General features: G+C 40.5%; 1 protein-coding gene and 1 pseudogene across 6 annotated transcripts in view; one reads left to right on the plus strand and one right to left on the minus strand.

Moving 5' to 3' along the window:
- Nucleotides 1-13,380: 13,380 nt before the first annotated feature.
- LOC118667956 lies at nucleotides 13,381-19,418 on the minus strand (annotated as a pseudogene).
- A 101-nt stretch (nucleotides 19,419-19,519) lies between these two features.
- DENND6A (DENN domain containing 6A) overlaps nucleotides 19,520-26,285 on the plus strand; it is a 48,617-nt gene continuing 41,851 nt past the window's right edge. For 2 of the 6 annotated variants that reach the window (XM_036331824.1, XM_036331825.1), the window contains exon 1: nucleotides 19,531-19,833. In XM_036331824.1, the coding sequence (XP_036187717.1) occupies nucleotides 19,594-19,833 (240 nt within the window). In that variant the 5' untranslated portion in view covers nucleotides 19,531-19,593. Of the gene's footprint in view, nucleotides 19,834-26,285 lie in introns of all 6 variants that reach the window. The other 4 variants (XM_036331823.1, XM_036331822.1, XM_036331821.1 and 1 more) reach the window with 4 other exon arrangements.

A 26,285-nucleotide genomic window follows, 5' to 3' on the forward strand; every position in this document is an offset into this window, starting at 1 on the left:
TCTATGCTGTTTGTCTATAGTCTTCTCTGTCGATGGAACAGAGCTGAGGGTTAAGAAAGGGGGCCCACAGACAGAAGATGGCTTGGACCAGTAACATACATTTGTTCTATCAGAAAGACATAGAGACAAATATATACCTGGCTAATATTTGTAGCTTGCCAATTAACTTGCTGTACAGCTATGGGCTTTATTTGAGCTATGAGTTTATGTGTTTGGGGCAGAGGACACATGGACCAGAATAGTTATTACCAATGAGTGACTGGATTAAGACCTCATAAATATTAAGTGATCACATATATTTAGTGTATCCTCATATGTATTTAATTTGTCATGAATATTTAGTGCCTCTCGAATATTAGTCTTGGTCCTTTAATTCCTTTCTATTTATTTATGTATTTATTTATTTATTAAATATATTTTACTGATTTTTTTTTTACAGAGAGGAAGGGAGAGAGATAGAGAGTTAGAAACATCGATGAGAGAGAAACATCGATCAGCTGCCTCCTGCACATCTCCCACTGGGGATATGCCCGCAACCAAGGTACATGCCCTTGACTGGAATCGAACCCGGGACCCTTCGGTCCGCAGGCCGACGCTCTATCCACTGAGCCAAACCAGTTTCGGCGTATTTATATTTAACATACATGTGTTCTACTCACTACTACTTGTCTATACTTATCTCTACATCTTATGAGTTTCATTTATCTCACTTATGTTTTTTTCTTTTCTTCTGCACCATAACTCAATATTCCCAGTATAGCAAATGTACATTATACCTCTGTACATATTTCTTCTTTGTATAGTGATCTTCCACTGGCTTATCCCATAACAAGATCCTATAGCTTTTAGATCTCAGTGGAAATGTCACCTCCTCTGAAAAGCTTTCTCTGATCACCCACCTGCTATAGAATTAAATATGTACCCCTGACCACAAATTTGTAGTTGAAACCATAACCCTAATGTGACTATATTTGGAGACAGGGCCTTTAGGGAGGTTAAATGAGGTCATAAAAGTTATCCTTATAAGAAGAGGAAGAAACGCCAGATCTCTCTATCCCCTTTTCTACTTTACAGGGATCTAACAAAAAAAAGGAAAGGGTATGTGAATACACAGCAAAAAGCCAGATGTCTACAAGCTAGGAAGGGGGGCCTCACCCGAAACCACCCCTGATGGCACCTTGATCTTGGACTTCTGACCTCCAGAACTGTGAGAAAATAAATTTCTGTTGCTTATTTTGTGGTGGCAACCTCTGAACTATTTTTACTCACAATACCTCTATCACTGAAGTGTGGACATTTCCTGCTAACAACCAATTCTCCAACTCTCCAGATACCGACTGGCTGTTGAACAATTCAGTTCAATTCTGGCACTATCTACCTGGAGTTAGCGCCGGATCCCACAAGTTAAAGGGTTCAGTCCCACAAGGCTGTCCCCACTACAAATGCCAGTCGCAAGTCCCAGGTTGCCAACTGTACTCTGACCACACACCTATAACACAAGAGTTCCTACAACTCCCTTCTCAGGTTTGATAATTTGCTTGAACAGTTCACAGGACGCAGGAAAACACTTTACTTACAATTACTAGTTTATTATAATAGATATAGCAGAGAAACAGCCAAATGAAAGAGTGGCATAGGTCAAGGTATTGGGGAAAAGTTGAGGAACTCCCATGGCCTCTTCCAGGCATGTCACCCTCCCAGCATCTCCATATGTCCACCAATCCAGAAGCTTTCCAAGCCCCATCATTTAGGGGTTTTTATGAATGTTTCATTACATAGGCATGATTGATTAAATCATTGGCCATTGGTGATCAGCTCAATTTCCAGCCTCTTTTCTCCCCTTGATACCAGGAAGTACGGCTGAAAGTTCCAACCCTCTAAACATGGGTAGGTCTTTCTGGCAACCAACCCCCATCTAGAAATTATCTAGGGGCTCCCAGCAACCAGTTATCTCATTAGCATTCAAAAGACACTCAGCATCTCTCCAGAGATTCCAAAGCTTTTAGTGGCTATATTCTAGGAACCTGGGACAAAAACCAAATGTTTATCTTTATTATATTACTCAGCCCTAGAAGACTAATACACCATCTATCAGATCCATCTAAAGTAGGTTTTTACCACACCCACTAATCTTCATCTTATCATAATGTTTACTTCTTCATGCTTTCCATAATTTATCATTATTTATTATTTGCTTGTTTACTTTCTTTTTACCTGTTTCCACCAAAAACTAGATGCTCTACTATGTTTTGCTCATTTTTGTAGCCTCAGCAAGTTGTCAATGAGTATTTATGAATGAAAAGCCCAAAGTATATATTAGCGTTTGAAAAAAATCTTATAAATCAGTAAGCCTGGCTCTTGAAAATGATTTTCAGTGTACCTATGGGCCTGAAGCCAAAAAATGTTTTGTGGTAAAATACATGTAAAATAAAATTTACCATCTTAATCATTTTTAAGTATACAATTCAGTGGCATTAAGTCCATTCACACTGTTGTACAAACTATCACTGTTATCCATCTCTAGAACTTCTTCATCATCCCAAACTGAAACTTAATACCCATTAAACAATAACTTCTCTCTCAAACTATTCCAAAAATTAAAACAGAAGGAATGCTTCCAAATTCATTCTGAGGCCAGCATAACCTTTGTGACTTAGTGGTTAGAGCGTTGGCCCACCCACCAAGGATCTCTGATTCAGTTACCCGTCTAGGGCACGTACGTGGGTGGCAGGTTCGAACTGAGCCCCAGTCAGGGCATGTGTGGGAGCCAATCAATTGATGTGACTCTCACATATAAGTCCTAGAAGAAAACATAGGCAGTAAATTCTTTGACATTGCTCTTAGCAGTATCTTTTTAGGTATGTCCCATTGAACAAGGGAAACAAAAGCAAAAATAAACAAATAAGACTATAGTAAACTAAAAAGCTTTGCACAGTAAAGGAAACCATCAGCAAAACTAAAAGACAACCTAGTGAATGGGAGAAGATATTTGCAAATAATATGTCTCATAAAAGTTAATACTCAAAATATACAAGAAACTCATATAACCCAACACACACACACACACACACACACACACACACACACACACACACGTACATTCACACACACACAATGTGATTTAAAAATGGGCAGAGGACCTGAATAGACATTTCTACAAAAAAGACAACAGGTGGCCAACAGACACATGAAAGATGCTTAACATCCACCAATCAACATCACTAATCATCAGGGAAATGCAAATCAAAATGATAGTGAGATATCACCTCACACCTATTAGTATAACAATTATCAACAAGTCAACAAATAACAAGTGTTGGCGAGGTTGTGGAGAAAAGGGAGCTCTCAGTGTACTGTTGGTAGGATTGGTTTGTTTTGCTTTTTGTTAATTCTCATCTGAAGATAGTTTTTCTTTTTCTTTTTTTTTTTTTTAAGAGAGAGTGAAAGGGAGGGGGAGAGACAGAAACACCGATGTGAGAGAGACACATTGATTGGTTGCCTCCCATGTGCACTGTGACCAGTGTTGGGGATCAAGCCTGCAACCAAAGTATGTGCCTAGAATCAAACCTGGGACCCTTTAGTCCGAGGGCTGACGGTCTATCCACTAAGCCAAACCAGCCAGGGCACTGTTGGTAGGACTATAAATGGGTGCAGCCACTATGAAAAACAGTATGAAGGTTCCTCAAAAAATTAAAAATAGAACTACCCTACAATTTAGCAATTCCATTTCTGGGTATTTGTTCAAAGAAAATGAAAACACTAATTTGAAAAAATATATGCACCCCTCTAGGTTGATTGCAGCATTATTTATAATGGCAAAGATATGGAAGCAATCTAGATGTGCGTCGATAGATAAACAAGCAGTGAGTGTATATGTACAATGGAATCTACACTAATAAAAGACAAAGATGCTAACTGACCATACCTTTGCTACACCCTAAGCCATGACCACCAGCCAATCAGAGCGACTATATGCAAATTAACCCAACCAAGATGGCGGCCGGCAGCCACGGAGCTGGAGCAAGAAGGAGGCTTGGTTGCCTGGGAGATGGAGGAAGCCAATCTTCCCGCCTGCCCTGAGCTGGCTGTGGCCTCCACTCATGGCAGCAAAGTTTCAATTATAGAAGACAAATAAATCCCAGATACCTGCTTCCAGCCAGCCTCCACTGGGAGCTTGGGTGGCTGGGGGCCATGGCCAACCTGCAAACAGCCATCAGCCCCTCACCAGGCTGGCCAGGCACCCCAGCAGGACTCCCTACTCTAAAGGGGCTGTGGCCAGCCTGCAAACAGCCATCAGCCCCTCACCCAGGCTAGCCAGGCACTCCTATATAATAAAAGGGTAATATGCAAATTGACCCTAACAGCAGAACGACTGGGAATGACTGGTCACTATGACACACACTGACCACCAGGGAGCAGATGCTCAATTCAGGAGCTGCTCCCTGGTGGTCAGTGCGCTCCCACGGGGGTGGGGGGGGGCTCTGCTCAGCCACAAGCCAGGCTGATGGCTGCCAGTACAGTGGTGGTGGTGGGAGCCTTTCCTGCCTCCTCAGCAGTGCTAAGGATGTCTGACTGCAGCTTAGGCCTGCTCCCCACTGGCAAGTGGACATCCGCCGGGGGCTCCCGGGCTGCCAGAGGGATGTCTGACTGCCAGCTTTGGCCCAATCCCCCGGGGAGTAGGCCTAAGCCAGCAGTTGGTTATCCCCTGAGGGGTCCCAGACTGTGAGAGGGCACAGGCCGGGCTGAGGGACTCCACCCCCCCCCCCCCAGTGCACAAATTTTGTGCACCAGGCCTCTAGTATTAGTGATAAAAAGGAATGAAATCTTGTTATTTGCAACAACACAGATGGATCTAGAGGGTATTAGGCTTAGTAAAGTAAATTAGACAAAGACAAATATCATGTGATTTCACTTACATATGGAATCTAAACAAACAAAACAAAATAGAAACAGATTCATAAAGAGAATAAACTGATGGTTGAGGGGCGGAGGAGGGAGAATGAGTGAAAAGGGTGAAGGGAAATAAGAAGCACAAACTTCCAGTTACAAAATAAATAAGCCATGGTGGGTATAGTGTATAACACAGTCAATAATACTGTAATAACTTTGCATGGTGACAGATGGCTATTGGACTTATTGTGGTGATCACATCGTAAGTATATAAATGTCAAATCACTATGTTGTACACCTGAAATGAATATAATATTGTATACCAACTATACTGTTATCAGCACCAGAAAAGATGTTATTGGACAGCCCCCTGAGTTGGAAGTAGAGACCTGTCTCCTCCTTGGTTCTTGTTGTCTCCTAAGAAAGATTTCAAACAAGTGACACCATACAGCAGCATTGAAACAAAGCAAGTGAATTTATTAAGGAAGCAAGACAAGTTAATTTATTAATAAACTTGGCATATAGCACAAGTGGGCCACTCAGCTAATCTGAGTTCATGCCCAGTGCAGGTTCAAGGGGTGTTATTCCCTTTGTCCTATAGTTTTCAAGGTTCCTCTGCTGGAATCTTGGGTAGCAGATTAGGTTTCAAAGTCACCCTTTTACTTTATTGTGGCTTCTCTTGGAATGTTTGTATACATACACACCTGGTCATCTTGTTTGGCAAGTCCCAAGGAGGCTGACTTCTTTGTTCAGTGAGTGAGATAAACTCCCATTTTTTCCTTCTGCCTTCCCACCTCCTGCCTTGGCTGTTCCAGAGTGATTTAAGCTATGTATTCTCTGAATAGGAGGAGAGGTATTAACTATTTGCTCTCAAGTGTCCTAGGTTGGGGAAGGTAAGGTCTTACTGCAAGCTGGCTACGAACTGCCCAAACTGTTGGTCCTTGTTTAATTTTCTTATCTCAGTTTCCTATTCCACCACCCCAGGAATTTTCCTAGCTTCTAACTATCCTCTCACATATACTTTAATAATAATAAAAAAGAATTGATGAGACCAAAAAAAATGTATGTGCTAAATGTAGCACCTCTAATCCTACATCATCATAAGTGCAAATGTAGAAAATGTGTTGCAAGTATTACAAGATCAGTATATTTATGATGAAAATAAAAGCAGAGAATAAAAAATTTGAAATTGGTGAAAAATGACCAGTAAAAGCAAACAAGCAAACTTCCCATTCCTTCCTCCCAGCCTCTGGCAACCACCATTCAACTTTCTGTCTATATGAGTCTGACTACTCTATGCACTTAATATTAAGTGGAATCATACAATATTTGACTTTTTGTGTCGTTTATTTTACTTAGGATGTCTTCAAGGTTCATCCATGTTATAATATGCATCAGAATTTTATTCCTTTTTAAGGCTGAATAATATTTCATTGTATGTACATACCACATTTTGTTTATCCATTCCCCTGGACATTTGTGTTGTTCCCACCTTTTGGCTATTGTGAATAGTGCTGTTATAACACTGATGTATAATTATTTGTTTGATTCCCTGCTTTCAATTATTTTGAGTATATATCGAGAAGTGAGATTGCTGAGTTATGTGGCAATTCTATCTTTACTTTTTTGAGAAACTTCTATACTGTTTTCCACAGTGACTGTATCATTTTACATTCCCACTAGAAATGACAAGAGTTCCAATTTCTCTACATCCTCACTAACACTTGTTATTTTCTGGTTTTGTATGTTTGTTTTGGTAATAGATAGCCTAATGAGTGTGAAGTGGTTTCTCACTGCGGGTTTGATTTGCATTTCCTAAATGATTAGTGATATAGATCATCTTTTCATGGGCTCATTGGCCATCTGTATCTTCTTTGGAGAAATGTCTATTCAAGTCCTTTGTCCAATTTTGAATTGAGTTGTTTGTTTTTTGTTGAGCGTCGTAGGAGTTCTTTGTATATTCTGGATATTAATTCTTTTTCAGATAAGTAATTTTAAAGTATTTTCCCCCATTCTGTAGGTTGCTTTTTCACACTGATGATGGTGTCCTTTAATGCACAGTTTCAATTTTGATAACGTCCACTTTACCTATTTTTTCTTTTGTTGCCTGTGATTTTGATGTCATATCCAAAAAATCACGGCCAAATCTGATGTCATGAAGCTTATTTTTTGTTTTCTTCTGGCAACTTTATAGGTTTAGGTCTTTGATCCATTTTGAGTTATTTTTATACATGGTGTAAGGTAAGGATCCAACTTCACTCTTTTCATGTGGGTTTCCAGTTTTTCCAGCACCATTTTTTGGAAAAAACTATCCATTCCCCATTGAATGGTGTTGGCACCCTTGTTGAAAACCATTCAATGATTTATTACAATGATTTATTTCTAGGCTCTCTATTCTATCCCATTGGTCGATATATCTGTGTGGCACTGTCTCGCTGTTTTGATAATTGTTGCTTTGTAGTAAAGGCTGTAATCAGGGAATATAAGTCCTCTGACTTTGTCCTTCTTTGAAACCAAATTCTTAATCCACTTTCTCAAATTATTCATAGGTGGCTGCCATCTTGGCAACACTGAAAAAAATATGGCAAGTATTTCTAAAAAGAATTAGTCTTCTTCGTAAACTAGACAGCAGTCCTAGTTTGGAATCAATATATCCCCTTTACTTTCCTTAGCCAAAACTCTTAAAATAGAATTTGCAGTGGCTTACTCTTGTGTGCAGGCTGGCACTGCCCAGATGGGATATCAACCAAGGAAGACTTCCTGGATTAAGTTTAACTTAGTTAGGTAACTCTTAATTTGGGCTATCAGACTCCATCAGTTTGCCCAGAATACAGAAGCGAACAAACATGTTTAAAACAAGATGTTTTGGATTTTTCTCAGGCAGTGTTGCTGCACTTTCAAGGTTAGACTAATAAAAACAAAAGTCAGTGAGAGGAAAACCATGACAGAAATTTGCAGGCAAACTCTCAAAATGATGCAGAGCCTTGCTGTTGTGCCTCTAAATGATAAGGAGAGAATCAAGCTTATTTTAGTGTGGTCTCTGAGAGTCTCCAAGTTAGGCTGTGGGGAAGAAAAATTATAGTTTGAAAAACTTCTTGGTATTTTGCTCTTCTCCTAGCAGAGGTAGGGTGGGGTAGTAAGAAAGAATGTTGGACTGTGTCTAAGGAGCTCTGGCTTCCAGTGGGACATTGCCACTAACTTGCTATGGGAACTAAGTCACTGGCTCTCTGAGTTACAATTTCCTCAACTATGTGTTCAAAGAATTGTTGGGTTTCTAATCTCTTTACCAGTTCTAATAATATTACAGAAATTTTCATACTTTCCCTAGAAATTTCTCTTATTATTTTCTAATTCTTAGAAAATGGTATATAACTGTTATGAGCATTCATGTTTTGTCTGCTGTGCTAAATTGTAAGGTCCTAAAAACATTTCATATTCAGTCTGCCATTCCTCACAATTTAACACTGCAACTGCTACAAGTTAAATAAATATTTGAAGGAATGGAGAATGTGTTGAAATATTTTTTGTTTTGCTTTGCAGATTATTTTCCAATAATTGTTTCGCTTTTTGGTGAGATAAATATCCTTTAGCTAGGTGATAATAATTATATTACAGTAATGATATTCCCCCCTAATTTATAAAACGATTTATGGTTTATTTTATAACATAAAAACCCAGAAGCATTATGTTAGTATTCTATTATACTGCTTTTTGGTAAATAACTTTCAAGGAAGATTTCCTATGAACACTTGGCATGGTAAAAGGCTAATGTAACGAATCAGGACTATTTAGCATTAGTAGTTAAGACTTCTATAGTTGCAAATGTCAAAAGAGCTAGCTCAAACTTGTTCATCCAAAATGGAAAATCTATTTGACTCACGTATCTGAAAAGTTCAGGCTTGGCTGAATCCACAGCTGAATGACGTCATTAGCACTTAGTCTTAACTCTTTCCATTTCTTTTGCTTGTTTTTTCTCCGTTGACTTAAATCTGAGGCCAGCTCTTCACTTACGGCTACTCACTAACAGCTCCAAGCTTATATTCTTTCCTCTAATATTGGTGTTAGGACAGTGTCTTTTTCAGAACAGTTCTAATGACTTCCAGAGTTGAGTTTTATTGTTTGATTGGGTCGTGTGTGGGGATGTGCCTACACTTGTCATTATTCTAGGAATATAGTATACACTGATTCGCTAGGACTGGGTTATGTGCCCAGATTGGTGTCCACAGGTAGCATGTACCGTATCTCCTCCTGAACCTCTTTGACTTAGAAAGATGGTAGGGTGGCTCCCTGTTGGAAAACTTAGGACTATGAAGCAGAAAAAGGTACAATGGATAATGGGCAAGAAAGAACAGTGGGAATCTACAACAAAATTAAAAAGAGGTCCTAGTTATGCAAAACAAAACTATCTTAAGTCTGTTTATATACAAACTAGAGGCCCGGTGCATGGATTTGTGCATGGGTGGGGTCTGGTGGGCCCACCCCAATGGGGGGGGGCGACTGAGCGTGGGGCTGGTTGGGGGGAGGGGCCTCAGGCTGTTGGCCAGCTGGTCCCACCCCCTGATTGAACTCCCAGTTGAAGGGATAATTTGCATATTAGCCTTTTATTATATAGGAAGATTAACTAAGAAATCAACTTTAAACACAAATTCATTTCTAATGTCTACTACCATTTGAGCTTTATGATATAGCTTCGAATATGGGAAACATCTTAATGAAAAAGCAAACTCATGTCAGTTATGATTTACATTTGGCTGCAAATGACAGATCTAACTACAGTGGCTTAAACAGATAAGGGTTAATATTTAAGAAGTCCAGAGGCAGGTTGTTGCTAGCATTGGTTTGGTGCTTTATGAATGCTAAGTCTCCTGATATTTTTTTTCTGGCCCCAAATGGCTGCTTTAATTTTGGCCTTTATGTTCAGGTTTTTATTAGAAGGAAGCAGATAAGTACAAAAGGATAAGAACTGCTTGCTGTATTTATTTTTTTCTGTATGTTTTTAAAAAATATATTTTTATTGATTTCAGAGAGGAAGGGAAAAGAGAGAAACAAATGATGGGAGAGAATCCTTAATCAGCTTCCTCTTGCACTCCCCCTACTGGGGAGCAAGCCTGCAACCTGGGCATGTGCCCTGACTGGAATTTAACCGTGACCTCCTAGTTCATAGGTCGACAATCAACCACTGAGACACACCAGCTGGGCTTTCTGTGTGTGTTTTAAAGAGTATAACCAACACTTCTACATACTAGTATATCTTATTCATCATATGGTCACATATTTCTTCTGTGGAGGCTGAGAAATACAGTGTTTTAGTTTACCTCAGTACCACCCCAAATTAAACCATGTTGTAATGGTAGGAAAAGGGAGTTAAATGGATATTGGGTGACTGGTCAGTTTGAGCTGCTATAACAAAATACCAAAAACTGGGTGGTTTACACAATAGATACTTATTTCTCACAGTTCTTGAGACTAGGAAGCCCAAGATCAAGATGCTGGCTGATTTGGTTCCCTGGTGAGTGCACTCTTCCTTGGCTTGCAAATGGCCCTCTTCTGGCTATGTCCTTACATGGCAGAGAGAGAGAGAGAGTGTTTCTCTTATAAAGAAACTCATCACATCATGGGGCCCACCCTCATGACCTCATTTAAACCTAATTATATTATAGCTCCACATACCATCACATTAGGTGTTAGAGCTTCAACATACAAATTTGCAGGTGACATATAAAATCAGTCTACAAATTCTATCCCTGGCCCCCCAAATTCCTGTCCTTCTTGCATGCAAAATACATTCATTCAATCCTAATAGTTCAAAAAACTTAACTTTAACTCAAAGGTCTAAAGTTCAAATCTCATCTAAATATCTAAATCAGATATGGGTGCTACAGGGAGGTATGATTCATCCTGAGGCAAAATTCCTCTCCAGCTGTGCTTCTATGAAACCAGATAAATTATGTGTTTCCAAAATACAATGGTGGGACAGGCAAAGGATAGACATTCTCATTCCAAAATGGAGAAATTGGAAGGAAGAAAAAGCTGTCAGATTGCACAAGTAGTTCCAAAACCTGGTAAGATGAATAACATTAGATCTTGAGGCTTCAGAAAAATCCTTTTTGGTTCAATGCTCTGTTTTCCAGACCTACTGGGGGAGGCAGGGAGTGGACTTGCTTCTACAGCTCTGCCAGGTGGGGTTGTACTCCCAAAGCCTGTCGTCCAGCCCCCCAGCCCCCAAGGCTGTATGAAGGTGGCTACTGTCTGGATGGTTGAATCTGAATGAACAGCTACAAAACACACACAGAGCACACATGCGCGTGGGCACATGTGCACGTGCAGACACACACACACACACACACACACACACACACGCATACACACACACACCCTTCCCCTCCTTGAAACTGAGGAGGCAGCCCTGATGATCTCTATAAATCACTGTTGTGGTCATTTTTCCTTCTTCTTAAAGAATAGCACACATTTTCAGCTGTGTAGTTCTATAGTCCAGTCCTGTAGGATCTAAGAAGTCTGACAGCCTTCTTTCATTTTCTGCTGGGGTGGATGATAAGGTCTATGGTTCACACCCATACTAACCTCCTTATCAACCTGTTAGGTCACACCCTTAATGTTCTCTTCAGAACAACCTTTCTTATTTCTTGCAGTATGAACAGAGTGAGACTATTACAAATCTTTAAGTTCTGGTTCACTTTCACTTAACAATTCCTTCTTCAATTCATTTCTCTCTTCCTGTGTTTTACTATAAACAGTCAGGAAGAATCCAACTGCTCCTGCAACACTTTGTGTAGAAATCACCTGAGCTAACTAACCAATTTTATAGTTTTCAAGTTTACTTTCTACAAAACACTAAAATATAGTTCAGCCAAGTTCTCTGGTCACTTTTTAACAAGGATCACCTTTTTATCCACTGTCCAATAACATGGAGAGTTCACCAGAATGGCTTTTACTGCCCCTATTTCCAGTAACATTCTATTGATGATTATTTATGTAGTTTCTAAAAAGATGTATAGGCCCTAGCCAGGTAGCTCTATTAGAGCGTTGTCCCAGCACACTAAAGTTACAAGTTTGATCCCTGGTCAGGGCACATACAAGAATCAAACAGCGAATGCATAAATGGGTGGAACAACAAATTGATGTTTCTCTCTCTCTCTCTCTCTCTCTCTCTGAAATCAATAAATAAAAAATTGTTTTAAAATAAATAAGATGTATAGGCTGAGAAGTCCCATGGTCTACAAGCAGCAAGCTGGAGACAGAAGAACCAATGGTGTATATAGTTCCTGTCCAAGTCCAAAGGTCTGAGAACCAGGAAACCTGAGTTTGAGTCTGAGTCCAATGGCAGAAGACCAATGTCCCAACGCAAAGACACTAAGCAGAGAGCTTATTTTCCCTTACTCAGCCTTTTAGTTCTATTCAGGCTTCCATGGATTGCATGAGGCCTACCCACACTGGGGAGGGCAATCTCCTTTACTCAAGTCTACCAATACAAATGTTAATCTCACCTAAAAACACTCTCATAGGCTCACCCAGAATAATAATTAACCAAATATCTAGGTACTCCATTGCCCAGTCAAGGTGACACATAAAATTAACCATAACAGTGACACTGCAGTTTCTGCCACAAAGATATTAGTGAAAACATTTTAATTTCTTTCTCTTGAGTTTCAGCTGTTTTGTTTTATTTTTATATATATATATTTACATATATTTTTTAACTGTATCCCAGTTTCTTTTTATTTCTTTTTTTTGTTGTTTTTTTTTTAAAGCATGGAAGCTTTATTTTAAAGCTTTACAGAAAAAAACAAAAACAGAATAAAACAAAAAACTCCTTTACATTCCACAAAAATTGACAGAAAAGCACCTAGCCAGAAGAGCAGATCGGTCTGAAGGCCCCACCCTGCACACCCCACAACATCCTCTTGGTGGGACAGGGGATAGTTGGTGTGCGACAATGCTGAGGGTCACCTCTCCTTTCTCCCAGAGCTGTCCCCTGTCCTCCCACCCCCAACTCCAAGCAACTCCCAAATACATGTGGAATCAGATTTCTAGTTTTTCTTTTATCTTTCACACACCAGTTATTTCGTAATTTTTTTGTTTTACTTTTTTTTATACCAATGTAACTAAAAGGTGGAAGGGAAGGGGAGGCAGACAGTGTATTTTAGGCCTATAAATGGGTGGTGGTGGGGACATGGGGCTGGGCAAACAGAATACATACAGTCGATATGGAAACATCAAGATTTTGTGTGTTTTTTTTAAAGAAGTAAGATCAGTATTATCAGGAAGCATACGTGTAATGTTTAATCACAGTGGTGTAGCAAGTGTGTGTGTGTTTTTTTTTAAAAAAATTTCTTTCTTTTTATTTTTTGAGAGAGAGGAAGGGAGAGGTTAGAGAGAGAGAAATATCTGAGCAAGAAAAACATCGATTGGCTGCCGCCAGCGCCCACTCCCCGCCCCCACAGTGGGCTGAGCCCGCAGCCCTGACCAGGAATTGAACCAGTGGCCTCTTCGTTCCTGGGTCCACACTCAACCACTGAGCTACACTGTTCAGGCGGAAACATTGAGGTTTTTTGGTTTTTGTTTTTTATAAAATACTGAGTTTTGATAGCAAAACGTGGTGAGGAAAGCAGGCCTTGGAGACAGAGACAGGTGTTTATCAGCTTTGTTCTCAGGGTTTGATAGCCCCATACAGGTCGGTGACACAAATTACTGTGTGATCTGTGTGTGGTGGAGAGGAGTGGGGGGGGGGGGGGGACAAGGGAAGGGAGCAGAGTTGTGTAAGAAAGGAATCGAAGGAGTGCATAGCATGTCCGGTTAGGGTGAAGCAGAGGTTTTACAATTGCTGCTTTCTCTTCAAAGCATCCAAATCATTCTTAAGAGCTTCTTGTTTTGATTTGTCTGTAAAAGTCTGCACAGACCTCAGCCCACTGATGATGTCCTTTGTTTTTCCAAAGCAGATCTCATTCAGCATACTTCGGATTTTGTTTCCCATATCCTCTACAAGCGCCCGATATTGGCTATGTGTGGCGAGCAGTGACTCAGTTTCATCTTTCTTCATCTGTAAGGCTGCCTCCGAGGTTCATGGTGCCAGAGCCGGATTTGTTGGTTTGCAGCCACAGCATTCCTGAGGAGGCCAGCTTCTGATGGGTGGTGCAGCCATTGGTTTCTCCTGCACTTCCACCACGTGGATGGAATCCCAGCGGCCTCTGATCTTCTTTGATCCATCTCCAGCCTTCTTACGAGGATCACCCCGGCAAAGCCATGATCCAGATCCCACAGACAGACAGATGAGATGCCGCCTTCGAAATACAGATCTTGATACTGGTCAAAGGCATTGTGGGCTTCCACCTCCAGCTTTCTCACCTGAGCAGAACGCATGCCCCATCTTCCATCTCCTATAGATGGTGACCTATAGGAGTCCCCATCTCTGTTGTAGTCACACAAAAGGTAATCCTTTCCCACCACCTTCTTGGACGATTTTCAGTGTCTGGTTAACAGAAGAAAGATCTTCACTTAGACTGGGACCAGGTCAATCAGGTCAATCTCGATTTGCTGTAGAGGCAGGAGCCTCATTAAGTCCAAGGCACAGTCCAGCTGCTGATCATTCATGGTGGTGATGGCGGCGGAGCCCCGGCTCCCAATTACCCAGGTGTCCAGCTAGTTACATAGATATTAAGGATAAAATAAATGTTTGGTTCCAAACAAAAAATGTCTCTTTTGTCAAGATATTTTTTATCAACTCCCGTGTTTTTTATTTTGCAAGTAATTTCTAAAAACAGAATTATTTATTATATTTTATTTTATGACCTACCTTTTTCTACTTGAATTATATACTTTAAACATTTTTTCTGCTATAAAATGGTCTTCTATGACATTTTTAGTGATTGCATAACAGTCTATTGAATGGATACATGATATTTTTCAGTCAATCCTCTATTGTTGGATACTTAAGTGGTTTCCAATTTTTCACAAGCTATGCAACTCTATTACACCCTTGTTATCTCTTTTTTTAAATCCTCACCCAAGGACATGTTTTTATTTATTTTAAAGAAAGAGGAAGAGGAGAGGGGAGAGGGGAGAGGGGGTAGAGAGAGAGAGAGAGAGAGAGGGAGAGAGAGAGGGAGAGAGAGAGAGAAACCTTGTTGTGAGAGAGAAACTTCAATTAGTTGGCTCCCGTATACCCCCTGACTGGGGTTTGAAACTGTAACCAAGGTATGTACCCTGACCAGAAATTGAACCTGAAACCTTTTCAGTGTATGCTTTTGTCAACTGAGTCACCCAGCCAGAGCACCCTTCTTATCTCTTAATGTTTAGTTACAAAAGCAATATATGCTCTTTCTAAATAATAATACAATATAGAATTGTGTAAAATAAAAAGCAAAGTTCCCTATTTCTATTCACCAGCACTTTTATTTCCCAGCATTTCAATTCCCCATGGGGCAACCACTGTTAATAGTTTACTGTGTACCCTTCCGAATGCTTTTATTTTCTGACTCCTTTTTTTCTTTCCTTCCATTCTATTAACCTATAGCCTTCTGTTTTCTGCTCTTTTCATGCTCATATTCAAGCAGCCTCTTTACTCTTCTTATTTGCTGGTTAGTCTGGGAAACCTGGCAAGCATATCTGTTGGAATTATGTGTAAATTCAGACAAAATAACTTCTGAGCAAAGGCCTCACATCTCTCTGATTAAAGAGCATAAATTTCACTGGTTACCTTTTCTGTTTTGCATTTCAACTGCTAGTAGGCCTATTAAAACTGCTCCCTGGCACTCCCAGAGTCAGATAGTTGGAAAAGTAACCTTCAAATAATTGAGGCGTTGCTATCTTTACTTTTCATAAGCTAAGAGTAAAGTACATTTAAGAAACATTTCTGTTAACTTTTCATGTGTTCATACAACTGACCATGAAAGAAAAATTCTATCAAATAGAGAACAGCAATTAGAGATTTTATTTTAGTGTATTGATTCATTCATTAACTATTTACTGAGTGTCTTCCATGTGCCAGGTACTATATAGATATTAGGAATGTAAATATAAAAAAACAGCCCTAACTGATTTGGCTCAGTGGATAGAGCGCTGGCCTGTGGACTGAAGGGTCCCGGGTTTGATTCCGGTCAAGGGCATGTACCTTGGTTGCGGGCACATCCCCAGTAAGGGGTGTGCAGGAGGCAGCTGATCAATGTTTCTCTCTCATTGATGTTTCTAACTCTCTATTCCTCTCCCTTCCTTTCTGTGAAAAATCAATAAAATATATTAAATAAATAAATATTTTAAAAAAACAAAGCTCTTGCCCGGCCAGTATGGCTCAGTGGTTGAGTGTCAACATTTGAACCAGGAGGTCACGGTTCGATTCCCAGTTATGGCACATGCCTGGGTTGCCAGCTCAGTCCCCAGTGGAGGGTGTGCAGGAGGCAGCTAATCAATGATCTCTCTCATCATTGATGTGTCTATCTCTCTCTTCCTCTCCCTTTCTCCCTAAAACCATTAAAATATAGTATATATATATATGCTCTTTACCTTCTTTATTTTTAAGCTCTCACAAGCACTATTAAGGAAGACCAAACAGTGTATTTTATTGTCTTCTTTGCCTGGATCCTCCCTTTAAAATCTGCATTTGAGCATTTTGTCTTTGAGGCACGTGGCAGTAAATTTAGTTGTCTGTTGATAACACATTGGTACTTGAGCCTCTGCACATTTCTCTGTGTATTTTCTCTCCATTACAGGTGTGGTTATGGTCCAGCAGCTGCAGTAGCATTTAGCTTTAGAGCAAAAGGGAAGTCCTCTGGCTACCCAAGTAGGTGGGTATATCAGGTATTTGGACTCCCTTCAGTCCTTTTGGTAAAATTTAGTCCAGAGATTTGGCGTGGCAATTCACAGCATTATCTAAGGCTCACACTCTTTTACTTTCTTTCTTTCTTCTTCTTCTTTTTTTAAACTACAAAAATTGCTGAAATGCCAGGAGTTTGGTTAGAAATGAATAGGGAAGTTTGGCATGTTTTTAATCCTGTGCTCAATGTTGTTGGTAATATTAGAAGAGCAGCAGAGCCATGAATCCAGTCATGCTCTTGGCTAAAGCAGCCTACCCTGACTTAAGCGCTCCTCAAATGAAAAAAGATCCAGGGCTTTAGTTGACAGTAAATGCAACCTGAGCCAGTGATGTGACCTGGCTGCCAGAACAAGCAAATGTGATCTGAACCAGCATTAATAGAAGGCTGGTGGCTGGGACAAGTAAGGTAATAGTCCCAGAGTACACTCTGCAGTGGTCAGATCACACCTGGAAGATGGTGTTTCCTCCTGGGCACTGCATTTTAAGAGTGATGTGGACAAGCTGGAGTATGCCCAAGTTGGGCAACAGGATGATGAATGGCCTAGAAACTATATCCTTTGAGGAACAGTGGAGAAACTGAAGTAGTTTCCCCTGGAAACTAGAAGGCATGAGGATGTGGGATAACCATTTTCAAATATTCGCAGGGCTATCATATAGAAGAGTTGGACTCCTCTGTGAAATCTCAGCAAACACAACTTAGGCCAGTGGGTGTACATTACAAAGTAGCTGATCTTGTCCCCATAAAAGGAAGAATTTTCTAGCCCTTATGAACATCCAGAAAATAGCAGCTGTGTAAGGTAGTGACTATACCTTACTAAGGGGTGTTAGGACGGTGGCTGGCTGACTGAACTTCAGACCATTCATGAATAGGATGGGAGGTTTGGAAAGATGACCTGATCCAAGCTTCTTTCACATTCAAAGGTTCTAATAATGAAACCTTAAGAAGTAAAACAAAACAAAACAAAAATTACTGCTTTTTCTCTTAGACCCCATACAAGCATTAACCACAGAAATTATGTTAAATTGATGCTAAGGGCAAATACCAGTTTTGAAGTTGGAAAGCAAAAAATCCAGAGGAACTTTTCTGTTTTCCCTGATGGTTGTGAATTTTGTTTTAGTAGCATTTGTTTGTTTGTTCTAACTGAATGAAAACAGGACGATGCTTTATCCACTGATTCAAACTGGCTAGAACTATGTTCCTCTTAATATGTTGTTTGCAGGACATTATATTTTGATAAGATTATTCTTAATCCAAAATTATAAAGCAGCATTTTGGGGAATAGCAATCTGTATCCACATGTCAAACAACCAGCTCTGTTGTGGAACAGCTGGTGTTTAAAGTTCATTAACCGTTAATAATGAGGTAGCATACAGAAAAATGTGTGCATTGGGATAGTTTGGCCCTTCCCGACAATCGGTGAAGTAAGCAGGCTGGAAATACTTATTCCTATTTTATTCAGCATCTAGTATGCTAAGAATAAACTGCACTAGTTCATCTTATGTCCTAAAGAAAGTCTATAGCAAACATTACCATTGATGGCTGAGGATACTAGTACCTGACTCTATTCTTGAAAACAGGGATGCTAACAGTTACTTCAAATAAAGATCCTAAGGATGTGAACAGAACAATGTTTGCTAAATAGGGTAGATTTGACTGGACAGTGCGGCAAAATGCTTAGGAGCTCTGGCTGTCAGAGACCTGGGTTTAAAATTTTTGTTCTGCCACCTACTGCCTGTGAAATCACGGTCATCTCATGAAGCCTCAGGGTCCCTATCGGTACAATGGGAATAATAATAATAATAGGTTTTGCCTTTTTTGGCTGTTGGGACGATTAGATAGAATAATGTGTGCAAAGGCACGAACGCGGTGCTGTTTTTAAAAATTACATTTATTGTGAGTTAATATCCAGTTTATTATGCATTTTTTAAAATTGGGGTATTATTGTGTGTTTCCTATTTACTTTCACTGTGCAGTTTATACTTAGCATAGTAGAAGCTGAATAAATCCTAGTCAGTAATATCATGCTGGACCAACAATCAGTAATAATTCAACTGAGCAAGTCAAGAGCTTCCTGGGTGCCCAGCCCAGTACTAGTCCCTGAGAATACAACGCTGCCTGAAACTCGGCCCTTGCTAAGAGCGATGCACAGGTTGCTGTAGAGGCCGACCTGCCTGCCAGTCCAGAAAAGTCTGGAGATGTTGTTGTGCGTATTGAGTGACTCACAGGGATCCAAGCCAAGATAGGTGGGAGGGGCCTTAGTAGAGAGAAAAAGCTGAGTGAGGACTCAGAACTCCTACATCAGCAGACTGTTTTGAGTCAACTGTTAAGCTAGTCATGCAACCTCTCAGAACCCATTTCCTTATCTGTAAAGTAATAAATAATGAGGTCTTACGTACTAGCCATGATGCGAAGACTCAGTGAGGTGACCTTTGTAAAGTACTTGCTTGGCACATCAACTGGCACAGAATAAGTGTTCAATGTTTGTTACCATTACCATTGTTTTAATTTAATTTAATAATACCTTATAATTATGGACCGGGATCATTCCACGCATAATTCATTCCTTAGTCGCTGGACTGCGAAGGAGGGTGCCAGGACTCATAAGTCACCGTTCAGCCTCGAAGAGCTTTAAGACAAGGCGCCCGGCGCCTGATTCATAATCCAAGTCAAGCGCCGGCGTGACGTCCCCACGTCCGCGTGGTGCAGGGGCGGGACCGCGCGGAGCGGGGCTCCCAGGGTCACGTGGGTTCCGGTCTCGCCCCGGCGGAGCCCGTCCCCCGCGGCTGCAGCTGCGGCGGCTGCGCCTGCGCAGAACCGAGCGCGCTCTGCGGCTCGCTCCGCGGTGGAGGCGGCGCGAACAGCCAGGGGCCGGTGGATGGCTCTGCGGGGCCCGGAGAGCTCGGGGCCCAGCTCCCGCGGGCCGTTGGAGGAGGCGGGGGCGGCGGCCGAGGAGCGCGAGGCGCCGGCTGAGGCTGAGGCGGCGGCGGCGGCAGCCGCGCCGCTGGACGATGAGGAGGACGATGGCCGCGGCCTGCTGCGCTGGGACGGCTTCTCGGCCTGGCTGCACTGCGTGTGCGTGGTGGGCTTCGACCTGGAGCTGGGCCAGGCCGTGGAGGTGAGGCCCGGCCGCAGCGCTGTCCCTCCGCCCTGTCCGGGTTCGCGCCCGGGCGGCCTTTGCAGAGTGTGTGGCCTGTGCCGGCCTGGACCCGGGCCGCCGCGCATCTGGGCGTGGCGGGCCGCCCCTCCGCCCTTCGGGGCGGGCTGCGGTCTGTTGGCAGTTCCCCTGGGAGCATCCTGGGCTGCGGCTGGGGGTGAAAAGTTCTCCCAAGGCCCCTCCTAAACACTTGCTGTTTTTTGTTTGTGTTTTTGTTTTGTTAACCCGGTGTCACCAGAATAACTGAAATGGTTAGCGGCACCTGGAGGAGGCTGCAGGGCAGGATTTGGGACTTCTTCAAGAAGCAAACAATGCCCTTGACATATGGTGAAATATAATAGCCAAGCTTCTTACAACATACTTTTTTTCAGACCAAGAGATTGTTTTGGTCATTCACAATAGTAACTCTTAGAGCATTTTAGTAAGCCTGAGCCGAAAGGCATAGCATGCATTTTCTCATTTTCCTCCTTTTGTTCCTCACTTCTCTTATTTCTTGGTGTTGCTTCTGAAGCAGTTGGCCTGAAAGCTAATATGAAGAACATAGGGAATATCTTTTGCTTGTGAATCTGTCAAATTTCCTCTCTGTATGGCACCTTATTGAAAGGCCTTTGAATCGTAATCTGTTCTTGACATTGTTTAGGGTACTTTATGTAGCATAAGAGATTGCTTGTCTTTATGTGTCCAAGAAAAACGTTATCAGAAGGTTGTAGGTTTGAGATTTTATTTTTTTGGTAGTGATGCCATTTTAGTGCACCATCTCATTTTTACTTCAGTGACATGAGTTGGCTAGGAAAATTGGCCAGGGAGGTTTTTCTTAATTCGAAGATACTGCTTTTGTATTCAGCCTGTCTTCTCTGTGTTTTATCATTATGTAGTTCCATACACGGTTTCCACAAAAATCTAGGCATTATGCTGGTTGCTGGGCATACAAATATGAACTATATGCTCTAAACTATATTTGTGGATTGAGACTACGATTTAGGGAAGAACCAGGAATTAATCACAGTAGCAGATAGGGCCAAATGTGGTGCCTGGCACATCCGGTGTTCAATAAATACTTGCTGATAGAACGAGTGAGTACAGGAACAATTCTTTATCTTACTGAGATAGAAACAACTGGTTCCCAAAGAATTTGAAGAAGAGATTTATAAACCATCTATTGACTATATTGACACATTAACCTGAAATTATATGTATAGCAAACTATAATTTAACCAGAAAACAATGGTTTGGGTTGTCGCAGTTTATCGCATTTTTATATAGCTATAGGAGATCTTTTGGGACTTTCATCATTTGGGACATTCTTTTTAACATGAATATGTTTTTCTGACCAAATAAAGAATACTTAGCATAATTGAGGTACTACAAAAATGTGGATCATTAAAGGTCTTATTTTGAATTTCATTTTCCATAGTATGTGCTATTGCAGAGTTTTCTTTAGGTCAGTTATTCATAATGTTTTTTGCATTCTGAAACTTTAAAAAAATATATGATGAACTTCATGAACTCTCTCCATTAGGAAAATGCTTACTAATGCAAAATTATGTATTTGTTTCTTGTACTTTCTGGGGGTTATCAATGGACCTTATAGTCCATTGTCTCTAGATTAAGAACCATTGATTTTAGAAGGTGTAGGATGAGAGTGGGGAAGATTCCCTAATGAAGGATCCAAAGACAGATAAACACATTAAGTGAGATGCAACACAACAATTTTGTTTTGTTTTCCTACGAAACATAGGACATTGCATTTTGCCACTTTTAAAGAAAAAGGAACACAGATTAGAAACTAATATAACAAAATAGTTGAAAAACACACAGTATTTTACCTTTGTATTATGGCCCTACCCAGGCCAAAAATGGACAGAAGGAGTGGCTATAATGGGATGACAAGGTGTGTGTAGCCTGGCTGGTGTGGCTCAGATCTATGAACCAGGAGGTCATGGTTCAATTCCAGGTCAGGCTCATGCCCAGGTTGTAGGCTCAATCTCCAGTAGAGGTGTTCAGGAGGCAGGCAGTTAATGATTTTCTCTCATTAATGATGTTTCTACATCTCTCCCTCTTACTTCCTCTTTGAAACAAATAAAAATACGTATTTTTTAAAAAGGTGAGTGTAGAATTGTGTTGGAGAAGTGACATATAGTAGCCCGTCTCTACTTCTATAAAGCACAACCATGGGGACTCAAAAGGAAAATTAGTTGAAGAATAGGTAAAAATTAAGCTTGGACAGTAATATCCTAGATTACCTACCTGTGCTATAAAAAAACACAGTCATTGAATCTTAGGCCTCAGAGACTTAAGAATCTGTTCTGCCAAGACAGAAAATACCATTTGCAGATTTTAAACAAATGCATGAACAGTGCCACTTATTTAAGTTTAAATCCCTACTGAAGTGACTATAGAATATTGATCAGGAACTCTAGATTCTAGAGCTGGTTTTAATCTGTGTGACTTTGGGTACACTACTTTGCTTGTCTGAGCCTGGTGCTGCTCCTCTGTAACAAGGTAACAGTACATTTATCGTGGCATTGTGAGAATTAGGTAAGTTAATGTTTGAAAACATTTGAAATAGCATTTGGGACCCAGTAAGGCCTATGTAAGCATTTAGAGTCCCTTTTTCTTTTCTAAACTATATTTTTATTGATTTTGGAGAGGAAGTAAGAGAGAGAGATAGAAACGTCAGTGAGAAAATCATTGATCAGCTGCCTCTTGCACGACTCTCCACTGGGAATGGAATTGTGACCTCCTGGTTCATAGGTCTTTGCTCAACCACTGAGCCACACTGGCTGGGCGAGAGTTCCCTTTTCATTTTTGATGGGGAGAACCCCTCACTTTTTGCTTTGTGAAAATGAAGCCTTTGGACTTCAGTTTTCTTACTTGTAAGATGAAGTTGAGTTACTAGAATCAGTACTTTTTTCTTTCTTTTTTTTTAAGTAGGGGACTATTTTCCCCTGTGTAAATAAAGACCTGGCTAATCTGGTTGAAATGTTGCCTGTGTGTGTATATTTGGTTATAAGCAGCAGAAACTAAGCTACAGCTCAAGCAGGAAAGGGGAACTTGCTGTAAGGCTACAAAGGTGTTTTAAGATATCCAACACACAAACCTAGTGGGGCCTCAGAAAATGGCTAGAGCCCAAAACCAAGCACACATCTTATTTATGCTCTTGTTTTATGGATTTTGTTCATGATTTATGCTCCCTGCAAACTGACTTCCTCTACTTCTGTGATATTTATGGTAGTGAAGTTGCCCCTTTCCGCCACTTCAATGGAGAGTGAATTTCACTCTCCTTCCAAACACTAGAGGAAGGTACTCAGGCCTGGTTTGGGGCAGATTATCACTCTGATACAGTCAACTGAAGACCTGGGTGGTTGGGGGCAGATTATCACTCTGATACAGTCAGCTGAAGACCTTGTTGCACAAAATGTCAGGTTTGGGGGGGGGAGGGGGGTCCCTGTCTGAGTGAAGGAGACAGTTGGGGGCAGGGTGTCTTTGGAGCTAGAAGAGCCGGCAAAAGGTACAGACTGCAGGAGGTGTACTTAGCTTCTTTTTTTCCCTCTGAAGTGGCCCTGAAACATCATCAGAGAATCCAAGTGTCTTGTGGAATAGGTTTGAAAGTCTCTGCATTTAAAATAGTCTCTGTTACTTCTAGATCTGAAATTACCTGATTATCTAGGAAAGCCTTAATTATCTCAATACTACAGAATTGCCTTATTTACTCAAGTTCCCCTCCCCCCATTGAGTAATAATATGCTCATTGTTGAAAACTTGGCAAGAAAGAAAGTTATAAACACTAGAAAACATCACTCATATTAAGAAACAACTGCTATCAGTATTTGGCATTTTTGTTAATGCTTTTTTCCCCCTTTACATAATTTTGTATCTGTCAAGGATTAATTTGTTAGTAACAGAAACCCTGCAGAATAAATTTAAGCAAAAAGATTGATTGTGAGGAGTCTCTTGGGACACAGTTACAGGAAACAGGAATGAACCTTATGGAATTTGGAAAGCCCCAGGCTTTTTTGCCTTTGTTTCTGGAGCTGTGTGGTCTTTTGTCTCTGCTTTTCTTTGCATGTCTTGTTCCATTTTCCCTGCTGAGGGTGGTTTCCTCTGCAAGTGTCTCAGTTTCAGCTCCCAGGTTCTACTTGACTTTGGGTTACCCTGGTACTGATTTTAGCCACTCTACTCTTATTCTGGAATCAAACTGAAGTGTAACGCAAGTAGTGGAATATCCGATTGGCTCAGAATGGGTTAAGTTCTCTGTTTTGTTCAATGAGCTATAATCAGGAGACAGGGTCTCAGTAACAGTAGTGGCTACTTAAGCTCACTGCTGCAGAAGGCAGGAAGGAGACACTTTCAAAGCATGGGCTGTAAAAGTCTGCTTTTATTGTTAAACGTTCTCATAAACAATTTGCCAGATCATTGAAGAGTCTTCATAAATATAATTTTATGGACCATAATTTATTAAACCATTTTCCTTAATTTGGATATTTAGTAGTTTCCTTTTTTAAAAAAAATACTTTTGTATTGATTTCAGAAAGGAAGGGAGAGGGAGAGAGAGAGAAACATCAGTGATGAGAGAGAATCATTGATTGGCTGCCTCCTGCACGCCCCACACTGGGGATCAAGCCCACAATCCAGGTATGTTCCCTGACAAGAATTGGTGACTTCTTGGCTCATAGGTTGCTGTTCAACAACTGAGTCATGCCAGCGGGGCAACTTCTGCTTTTTTGAGTCATTGCCTGTTCCCCCTTATCCTCTAAGCAGGGTGGAGCCTGGAGTAGTCACCAATTTTCTTTATCTTAGCAGTTTCTGTTTATTTTTCTGAGAAGGATAAAGACAATTATGTGAAGGGTTGTTTCTTTCACTCTTTAACTGAGTGATCTGTAGCCCAGTATTTGATCATCAGCAAGTTTACTCTTTTAATTGAAATGGATGTTATGTTTAATTGTATGTTGCTGTACTGTCTCATTGAACCATCTGTTGAGCAGGTATTTATTGGGCACTGGTATGTTCTAGAGATAAAGCCTTGATCATTCCCTCATCATCAGGTGGCAAGTGAGCAGGGAAGGTAGGCTATTTAACAGTGAGTGCTTTGGTAGGATATTCAAGGTACTCATAATATTCTTTAAATTCCCTTGTGAACTAGTAGCACTTCATAGTTCTGTGATTTGAGAATTAAAGCTTTAGTGTCCTCTTGAGCTTCTTAGGCTCCCAGATTTTACAAAGGCTTCTTTGGTGTTACTAATCTCTAATTCTGTTATGAAATTGTATAATCCCAATCGAGAGATAATCTGGGGCATTCTCTTGTCCAGTACTATCACAAGTACTTTGTATTTTTGTATTTACTAAGATGCCTGATGTAAAACGTGGATAATTATATATAAACTTTATTCTTTTTAAAAAATATATTTTATTGATTTTTTACATAGAGGAAGGGAGAATAGAGAGTTAGAAACATTGATGAGAGAGAAACATCGATCAGCTGCCTCCTGCACACCTCCTACTGGGGATGTGCCCACAACCAAGGTACATGCCCTTGACTGGAATCGAACCTGGGACCTTTCAGTCTGCAGGCTGACACTCTATCCACTGAGCCAAACCGGTCAGGGCTATTCTTTTTTGAGAGAAATGCTTCACTATCCATTTCATATTCAAATTGATCAAGCTTTTCCTGTGGCATAATTTACCTTCGATCTTGAGAGAGCTGGAATCTTAGACTGAGGCCCAGCCTGTCCTAAAACTGTGATGTCAAGTCATTTTTTTCTACTTTAAAAATAAGTAAATAAATATTTTCATTTAAGTATAACATACATAGAAAAAAGTACACTAATCCTACGTCTGTAGTTTAATGAATTTTTATAAAATGTACATACCATGTCAATACCATGGTATTAAAAATACCCTGGATGTTATCGCTGCCCCAGAAATTTCCCTTCTTTCAGTTATGACTCATTCCCTTTTCCCCTTCAGCCCCTGGCAACCACTAATTGACTTTCTGTTTCAGATTCTGTTATTCTGTACATTTCATAAGAATGGATATTGTGCGTTTTGTGTCTGGCTTTTTTCATTTAGTATAAGGTTTTCAGGGTTCATTTATATTATATGTATTTAGTACTTCATTCCTTTCTACGGTTGAATTTTATATCAATCTAGCAGGGAGGGTAGACCATTTAATAGTGAGTATGGTTGTACTATATCACATTTTGTTTATCATTCAATGGAAATAAGGATTATTTCTACTTTTTTGTCCATTATGAATAATGCTGTTTTGAACATTCATTCACAAGTTTTTGTATGAACATGTTTTCACTTCTCTTGGATATATACCTAAGAGTGAAATTGCTGGGTCATATGGTAACTATGTTTACTAAATTGTTATCCACTATGGCTGCATTTTCACATTTTCATCAATAGTA

Source organism: Myotis myotis, unplaced genomic scaffold, assembly GCF_014108235.1.
Source record: "Myotis myotis isolate mMyoMyo1 unplaced genomic scaffold, mMyoMyo1.p scaffold_m19_p_13, whole genome shotgun sequence".
NCBI classification, from domain to species: Eukaryota; Metazoa; Chordata; class Mammalia; order Chiroptera; family Vespertilionidae; genus Myotis; species Myotis myotis.